Here is a 9,776-nt window from a genome sequence, read left to right on the forward strand (position 1 = left end):
AGTTTGAAGAGTCGGCGAACCAGTCGAGTCTCAGGTTCGATCAAAGTTCGCGCCCTTCCTAGTTCTAAGAGGTATCGGCGACGTGCGCGACCAAAAGCGTTGCCGTGGTCGGCCATCCACGATCGGCCAAAAGCTAACTATGACGTCTCGAGTAGAATTAATTCTACTTTCATTAATTAAAATACGAAGAACGTCAGACCGTCAACTCTGACGATGTCGGTTTAAGGACGCAGTGACTACAAGCTTCCACCCTGAAACGCACGATGGAAGCTTGGAGTTTCCTCATTCTTAAGCTAACACCCTCGAACTTGACATTCTGGCATTGCTATTATTTCCGCCTATGAAAGCAAAATGAATCCCGTGAAGCCTCGGTCGGCTGCTAGTCAGAACGGCTGGTGGCCAAAAAGGGCAAATTTAGGAAGGCCATGTCACCGAGCGATTCTACACGAGCGCTGCGTCGCAGTTCGGAACGGCACTCGGAGATTCGAGCTCGAGGTCGGGTCCAACGATCGCGGCCGCGGGCCGTCTCAGAGTTGCAAAAATTCCCCATAAGATGGCGCCACTTGTCAAACTTCCAATCGGGAAAAGCAGATCAAGGCGAAGTCGCGAAGTTTTTGGCCGCGCACGCCGGTAACCATGCGGAGAGAAATCTTTGTAGTTCGCCCAGTTGGCAGCTCTGTGAAATCCTCTTCGTCTGGCCGCTGGCATTGTTACAGCCGTCAGTTCGACGGCTCGCCTCGTTTGTCGCTCAACGGTTGCCAGACGCTTGGCGCGCCCCCAAAATCGCTAAGTTACTGTCGACAACCGAAACCAAACCAATATATATAGTGTTTGCGGGGGTCGCTCCCGCGTCGAGTCGACTTCGACTCCGCCACCAAGCTGGTCAAATTAGTCTCTAGAAGCCACGCGACGATCCGAGTCGAGACGACGTGTGCTCCTCGCGTTCGGGGACCATCTGCGAGTTATTTTTGCGTCGGGCGATCGACGTCCCCGCAGCGCGTCGACACTGTTCCCGGAGGCGCATCTGTGTGGCTCGCTGTATTTTTAAACCGCGCTTCTCGCAAAATTTAGAGAGAACACGGTCGCGCCACACGCCTGTGCGCTTGTCTACGCCAGATGGTTGGGGGGGAGGGGGGGGGGGGGGGGGGAGGGGTTCGGCTGCTGAATATGACTTCAAAACAAGTGCGAGGTTGTTGTACATGATGCGTTTTTATTTATTAAAAAAAATTGACACTACAAAAAAAATTGTCGCGCCTTCTTGTTTACGCGTCTCGGTTGCCCCGCTATCCAAGGATCACACAGTAAGAGATTATCTTAAGAAATAACGTTTGCTCGATGACGGTCATTCGTAACTGACCCTTCTGAAACAACGAAACTTGCTACTTCTTGGTAGCCGTAAGACTGACGGCAACGACTGGTACTATACGTTATTATGCTCCAATAAAGTAACCGTGGGAGGTTCGAAAGTTTTAAATTTTTGCTTGCCACATACATCCCGGAATGTGACTGAAAAAAAGAAAAGAAGAGCACAGACATGGAGGAGGTCATTAATATTGTGTCGTCCGCGAGGCAAAAAAAAAATGTTTATGTTAATTTTAACTTTGTACGTACAAGCGACGTACGCTGCGGGCGACGTGCAAGAAACACATGGCCATAATACATTCTCCGCTTCCTACACCCATGCTCTCGAAGACGTTCTCTCTTGTTCTGGTGCGGAGAAGCTGTGTCTGCAAGCCGAAGTAACATTGCTAAAACATCTTCCAAAGTACAGTATTTTGTTTCTGTCGCGTTGGTCATACAAAATACAATGTCTGCAGAAGACATGTTGGCAGACATGTATGACGCAGCCATACCTCGAACCTTCTTGAGGCCTGCAAACAGATGATCATGTCATCCTGTCCGCCACGAACACCGTGTCTTTTCTGCATAATGGATGGGCAGCGGGACAGCGGCTTCAGTGTTTGACTCTGGACAGGCAGGATATACTGACTTCGAAAAAGGGTCTATTACGAAGAAACGTATGGCATCCAAACTGGAGGCCCACGCATGCAGGCGTCTGCGACATGGATGCAAAGGTTTCTTCTTATATATATATATATATATATTTTTTTTTTTTTTGCCAAAGTTTGCAATTGTTGCGTTCTGAACGGCCTAGTATAGAATGTCGCGATTCCAGCGCCATTCAATTGTCCATTCAGTCATTTTGTATCTTCCCCATGCCGGCTAGTTCAGAATTGAAACTGACAACTTTGACACCTGTGCATCCGAACTTGTGACCTCTAAAGATCAAACCCGCGCGCAAAACAAAAAAACAAAAAAAGTCAGTCATTTGTAGATTTTTTTTTTACCCAAACCGCTATCAAGTTTGTTTTGTTTTTCCTTGCAAGATTTTTAAAGCTTTTTATGGTAACTGTTAATAAAGTCTTCACGACCAGCGTGAAAAGTCGGTTATGTATTGTCTAGATCGGGGGCTCCTCGAAATCTGAATTGAACTTTAAATGTCAAGAAAAAATAAACTGAAATTTTGAGGGATACTTCACTTCAATATCAAAGGTCATACGAAACAAATTTCATATAGTACATTTGTTATATTAGAAACAGTTCATTGCGACACTTTCGCTCAATCTTCTTTCTTCAGCTGCCGGCTTCTACCTCTAGTCTTAGTGATTTTTTTTTTTTTTTTTGTCACCAGTTTTATTTTCAAAAACAGCTTTCTCGTTTATATGTGTTTTGTACTAATATTAAGTTTTTCATCGTGTAAACTGGATAAGACGGCGAACACCAAGAAACAGGTTGTCCGTCAACAGGAGTTGGATGGTCAACAAGAGTTGGAGACAATAGTGATCAAGGCGTGTTCGCCGAAGCGTACTTCCCCACTACGTAGAAGCGTTCGCGGGGAAGTCCGCCTGCCGATATGTCTCGGAACTGCGTAAATTTGTAACGCTTTCTATACTCACTTTTTTATTATTTTTCTTTTGTCCTTTGTCTCTCGTGGAGCGTGCGACAGAATTTGTCAAACTGACGATTGTACAAAACCACATCGCAGTGTTTATTTTTTCTCTTTATTATATTTTGTGTGTGTGTGTGTGTTACTGCATTACATGCATGCGACGCTGCATAACAACCACTGGGTTGCGACTAAAAAAAAGAAAGAAAAACAAACAAAAAAACAATGTTCTTTGCACAGGAAAAAAAAAAAGGATTGTCAGATTGCCGACAACTTTGACTCGACCCAAATGCAGTGGTAGCCAGTGGGACAAGGTGGCGAAGATTCAGAACTTTAAGTTACATGGTTCGAAAGCTAAAAGCGATAATTTTACATTTTAATGTAGAAATAAGCGTCCGTTTACGGCAGCTGACGCTATTCGTCTCCATGTCTATTTGCGGGTTCCATGGGCCATCATTTTGTTTTAACTGTATATTTCAGAAAAGTCCTTCTAACGTTCGAATAAGTTACCGTCAAGTTTCAAAACTTCAACATCTTATCTCAACCTCTAGCGCTATCTTTAGACAGAGTCTGTGTATTCGGCGATACGCTGTTCATTTTACGACGCAAAAAACGCAATTTGTCTTCAATTCTTTTTCACGTTAAACATTATTATTAAACTTTAGTTGTTGCGACGGAACCACGTCAATATGAAGCACTCCCCAGTTCCTCCTAAAACCCACTGCACTGTTTGTTTGGTTTTTGTATAATTTTTATGGAAACCCCCTTTTGACGTGTCCTTCGGCATTCTTTGGAAAACAGAGTACATTTCGCAAGAAACTACTGCGGGAAACCGCAACCCCCCCCCCCCCCCCTTCCCCTCAAGCTTTTCAAGCACTTCTCTTTTTTCCTTTGTCCTTTGTGCCACTGCTGTGCAAGTCGAGCGTGCCCTTCGTTGTTGGCCTCGCCTTCCCTTTTTGTGCTTGTGTGTGCTAGGCCGCGGTTACCGAGTCGAACAATGGATCTTTTTAACTTCCAGACGACACCAAGCGGTGAAAATTCAAAGTGCGATTGGCATTCGGCAGGAGACCTACGCTACCTCTCCTGCCTCCCCCGCAACCCAACTGAGTCGTCCGAATCGCAGAGGAGGCAGGAAAGGTGGTACAACTCCCCTTCCAAACGCCGACCGTAGTTTGAGTTTACGCCGCTGCGTAGAGGGACCCGCGCACGCGAAAAAATACTCTTTGAAAAGTCGATTGTTGCGAACTGAAACGGAAATGTTCAAAACGCGATATCTGCTTGGCACGAAACGCTACCGAGCGCTGCCCTGAAAAATTAGGTTCTGCGTGAGCGCTTGCATTCTATCAAGACGTTTCCGTGACTGACGTGACCGAGTGGTTATTATGATCCTTAAATTATTTTAGAGCTAACTGCTCGCGGAACTGCGATGTATAGCGAAATACTCTAGCCAGCCGGTTGCATATTGCTGAGGGATCCTTTGTTCGTTTAATTTAATTTTCTGTTATTCCGGTAACATTTCGGACTAAGCTTATCAAATTGAGTTTTTTTTTTTTAATTATAGTATATTTAAGCGCTCAAATTCTTTATCCCCCTTGCCGGTTGACGAGTATTAGCGTAGTTCCCTTTCTTTGTTTGTATTACCTTTTTTCACAATGCTTGCTTCGGCATGGATTTAGCTTCGGCATTTAGCTTCGCCATGTTGCAACAGATGTCACGCCGCAGGCAACTCCGTGAAGAGTTTCTGGGCAGGGAGCGTATTGTTATAAGTAAGGTCGGGTTCTAAACCGAGTACTGAAATGTCGAAACAGCGCCCCTACCTTCGATTCCAACTACAAGAAGAAAAACGCAACGCAAGCTTTTTCTTGTTTCGTGCACTCCCCGTTTATACGTATGCCATTTCCTTTCAAATTTTATATCACCGACAAGCTGCTGCAGCTGCGCAAGTATAATTGCTCTCCAAAGTACGAAAGAGTAAAACGACAACGTGCGAAGAGATTCGACCCGTGGCCTCCCCGCGCCGTCTCTGCTGCCTCGCTTTCATTTTTGTGTCGTATTGATGTTTCTTTTTTTATGAACATGCTTCCCTTACATGTGTCGTCACTACGTAGTTGGGTTCTCATAAATTTTGTTGAGGACAGTGTGGCAGCGTGCGCGCTTGGCAGGATCGAAGCTCGCGTGCCACGTATGCTGCCGAGCTCCTATCTTTAGTGAGCGCCTCCCAGCAGGTTGCGCAGAATACACGTGGCGCTGGGACGTGGCGCAGAGACAGGGGTGCCGACTCGCAGCCGACCAGTTCGTAATACGAAGGCTGTTCCCCCCCCCCCCCCCCCCCCCCCCAAGTTACAATAAACTAAACAAAAAAAAAAAAGAATGATGAAAAATCTTTGAAGGGGATGTAGATACATACTCCAGCTACTTCTCCGTAAAATCACCGCACATATTTAGACCGTTATTAAAACGTGGCACAATCATTTGAATGCTTTCCCCTAAGAAAAGGTTGCCGTCTGGGTCTTCGTCATTCCATTACGAGTTTAACAAGGCTGTCGGTCGCCACAGGCGTTCTTTCCCAGCCCCCATCACCAAGCAAGTATGTCCGTCCTTCCCACAGATCCGTGGCGGGTGTCTGTCTCGTTTACGCATGATGGAATGACAGAGAACACCGGCGGCATCCCTCTTCGGGGAGGGAATTTAAAGGCCTGTGCCACGGCATAATAACTGCCTTATTCTGCACGATATTTGTGTTAATAAGTACCTAGAGCATGTATATACATTTTGTGTATATTACAAAGATTTTTCATCATTTATAGACCCCTATCGAAATTTACGCGTCCATTGTTAAGAAGTCTGAAGCACTGCACAATGGCGGAAAAAGCGACACCACAGAATATGAGATTCTAACACTGCAGAAGCTAGAAATGAAATGCCATTAGTACGGTATGAGATGACATTAGTGTGGCTCCCCAAGCTGCTCGGAGTACACAAAGCCTTGAGGTCTCCTGTTCTAAAACTCTAATCCTGCATTAACGAGCGCCTAGGCGGAAACTATAGGCAAAGCAGACTGGGAACCCCGCTGACACACCACTTTTGGCAGGCGAAGAGAAACGTGTTTTTTAACGTCAAAATCGTAAGCAGCCATCAAAAGAAGAAAAAATGAGCCAATCAAACACATTTGGAGACAATATTCAATAAAATGCGGATTAAAGAAACTAAAGAAGAAGAAATACCCTTAAGGAGTTGAGAACATGAGTTGGTTTGCTTGTGAAACGTTTTTGAAGAGAAACGGAAGAAGCTGACGTTGCCCTGCAGCCGCCGGCTCCATAATCTACGTTGGTCTACAGATCGCCATCCAAAGACTGTTTCTATGTCTTCAACATTTTTTCACAGAAAAGAAAGAAAGAAAGAAAGAAAACCAGTATAAGAGTCTCCTTCCAAAACTTAAACGGAGTCGATATCATCATTGTCGTCGTCATGGTTATTTGTATTTACTTATCCATTCCTTTATTTATTTACTTATTTACGAGCGCCCCTTTGTGAGGGAAATAGCGTAGCAGGACAGGGCGTTTAATTACAGCGAGAAAACTAAAGATACTCCAATGGTGCTCATAACATTTATAGGAAGCCTAACGCCTTACGCATTCACCATGCGACACAGTTGTAAACACACTATTGATAGGCTCTTTTCCGCGTTTTGCTCACCCATCTTAGTGTCAAATATCACACTTCACCGCCTAAGTTAATACCCAATCTGAGGTGTCCCCCCACACTGCTGTAGTGGTTTTGACCTCAGTAATATACTCAAACAAAAATTAGGCCAGCCACATCTTGCTCGTGCTAAAACTATCGTTCACTGTACATGAAATTCAGCGCTGCAAAGTGTGAGCCTTGCGGATAAATTACTTCGTCTTTCCTCTTTATTTTCCTCTTCTTGGGCATGCGTAAGGTTCCTTGCCGAACCCTTTGATAAGCGAACGCGTTTTCGTTGGTCCGTCTCTCGGCAGGCAACAACCTGATCTACGCCAGCGTGTACGGACCTAAGGGACCCTGCGACGAGGTGTTCGTCAAACACCTGGGCCGCAACCTGTACCAGGTCAACTACGTGGTCAAGGACCGCGGAGACCACGTGGTCATCGTCAAGTGGGGAGACGACCACATCCCGGGCAGCCCGTTCAAGGTCGAGGTCGTCTAGCTCCACCAACCAGTGCTTTGCATCGGCTTCACACAACGACACCCTCCGCCGCACCCGCGTGGGGCGCCATCGTCGCCGCCGCGCCATCGCGCACCACTCGTGGCGCCCAAAGGGGGTAGGGAGGGGGGGAGGGTGCTGTCTCGCTCACTTTTCTTGACCCGCTCGTGCCGTTATTTTTTCCCCTCTGCAAGTGTACATTCAGAGTGTTTGCATATTAAAGATATTGTGATGATGATGATGCTTTCATCCGGACTCTGCTTGTCCTTGGCGTTGCTCCGCTATGCGGAGAGCAAGTCATCTGCTTCTTGGGCACAAGCTGCGATGACGTCAGAACTCCGCCGAGCTCATATGGGCTGATCGAAAGAGAATAGTAAGTAGATCTCAATGCTAAATGCTTTGAGGTCTACCCACTTTATTATTTTTTCAATCAGCCAATATGGCGTCGTTCTGACATCACCGCAACTCCAACGCAAGAAGCGGACGACTTGCTCTCTGCACAACGTATACTCCCTTTCACTAAGACCGACCACAGTCGGCGGTACACGACCTTATGGAGCCAATCAAGCGGCATCAAAAAGCGCGGGTCACTAGGTATTAATCCGTTTAGGATTGGTTCAGCGACGATAAAACACGTACAACAAAACCATGGCGAACGCCATGATGGTGCGCTTTTGACGCTGCCCGATTGGTCTCACCAGCTCGTAGCGTCGGCCACGTAAGTATATATAGCGGTAAGAGGCGAAATGGCTCTGCGGAATATTTCTTCCGGTTCGGGGAATTCACACCAACAACAGACGGACAGAGGAAGAATAATAATTGCGCTATTTTGTATTTCTCCTAAATTATGTAAATTTTGACTGCTGGTCATTGAAATCGACGACTGAAATTGTAGAATAGGAGCAGTCAATAACTATACGTCTTAAACGTGTTGGATCGTTCCTTGGAGAGTAAAGACCGATGAGTAGAGCAGAAGCGCTGAATTTTGCAGCTGTATACATACCGGTGAAGAACACAATTGGCAGTTCCTGCTGGGAACTGTTATATTTTTAACCAGTGACTTCCCTACACACTCCTCAGGGGGGTGTACACCCCCCCCCCTTTTTTTTTCTTTTTTTTTTTTTCTGAAGGCACCTTACAACGACTCCTCTATTTTCAATACCCCCCCCCCCCCCCCCCCCCCCTTAATTTCAATTCCTGGGGAAACCCCTGTTTGTTACGCAGCTGCAAGGACGATATATTTCGGCTGATATAGAGATAAAAAGTAACCGCGCTGGTGATTCTCTGAAAGATACGAAAAATAAGTTAAATCCAAAAAAAAAAAACAAAAAAAAACACGGGGGCTTTGTGCGCGTCTCAAGATATCAGGCTGTCGTCGTCGCTTTTGATGCGCGGTCAACTTGTCGCCATGTCGAACATCTTTTATAGCAGGTGTTGGATTTCCGACCACTTTAAAGACCCGATTGATAACGCATTTCCTTAGAGCGGGGGACCTAGAAAAGCTAACCGGAAACAAGCTCACAACAAAAGCGTCAAATGCGGAGAGAACTTCAACCAATAGTCCGTGAACTAAGGGTCGAGCATCCTACTAACACCGGTTACGTTTCGTTCGGCTGTCCTTTGAATTATCGTTTTATTGCTTTATATTAGCTTCGTCGAGGGGTTTTTGACGTGTATGAGGCACGCTTAAAAAAGAAAACCTTTCTCTGCAAATAAAGTGCACAATAACCGCATGTACTCGTGACATTTAGACATACCTCACTAAAGTAAATGGTGTTTACTCGTGTCTAATTAATCTGCACCTCACAAAAAAAAAAAAATTGCACATTAGGATTTTTTTTTAATAGAACGTAATTGAAAGGATAGCCGAGGGAAAATATAGCCGGTGAATGCAGCTCGAGTTTATTATCTAGTGAACCGGCACTGCGTAAGCGGTTCCAAGATCTCCATGTTTCCCTGTTTAAGAAAATAGCTAAAGCCTTCCGATTGGCAAATAAAAAGATAAAAAAAAAGTTTGTATTTTCCCCTTATTTCAGATTCAGCATAATTTGCGACAATCATGCGAAAAACTTTCCTTCTAAAAGAGGAGTTTTTCTCCGAGTCTGTGAAAAGGTCAAAAGACTGACGAGCTTTTCTCCGGATGCGCAAACAGGTGGCCGAGTTTTTCTCCGGGATTCCTGCGATCGCTCCGTCGCAGAATCCTGCGATTTATAAGCCGATGAAAGTAAGTTGTGCCGCTTAGACCTGCAAACTCAGCGCCTCGATGACGAATCGATGCGACCGCGTTGTGATGGAAGCTTTAGTTTGAAAAACATATAAACACGAAGGACAAGGTCAGACGACCACCCTTTTTCAAAGTCTTCTTGCACCGTCGTTTTTCCCTTCTCTCTGCAAAGCAGCCGCGGCCAGCAGTTCCTCTTCGTTACTTCATCAAGGCGCGCGGGAAACGACTCAACAGCGTGGCCTGTCTCCGAGGTCAAGAAAGGAGGGAGCCTTCACAGCAGTTTAAGGTTTCCTTTGTAAAGAAATATTCAAATAATGTTTTCAACCTAAGTTCCAACCTAAATATTTTTTTTCAGTTATTACACTCAGAATGAGTGCACATTTATTGAATCCCCTTCCCCGTTTGCATCAATCCCGTTATCC

The 9,776-nt window shown here is 45.6% G+C and overlaps 1 protein-coding gene across 1 annotated transcript in view; it reads left to right on the forward strand.

Moving 5' to 3' along the window:
- LOC8038634 (filamin-A) overlaps positions 1–7,379 on the forward strand; it is a 92,507-nt gene extending 85,128 nt beyond the window's left edge. The window contains exon 32 of the mRNA XM_029979107.4: positions 6,946–7,379. Within this exon, the coding sequence (XP_029834967.3) occupies positions 6,946–7,133 (188 nt within the window). The 3' untranslated portion in view covers positions 7,134–7,379. The remainder of the gene's footprint in view (positions 1–6,945) is intronic.
- Positions 7,380–9,776: the final 2,397 nt, after the last annotated feature.

This window comes from Ixodes scapularis, unplaced genomic scaffold, assembly GCF_016920785.2.
Source record: "Ixodes scapularis isolate PalLabHiFi unplaced genomic scaffold, ASM1692078v2 PGA_scaffold2__306_contigs__length_199485367, whole genome shotgun sequence".
Taxonomy (NCBI): domain Eukaryota; kingdom Metazoa; phylum Arthropoda; class Arachnida; order Ixodida; family Ixodidae; genus Ixodes; species Ixodes scapularis.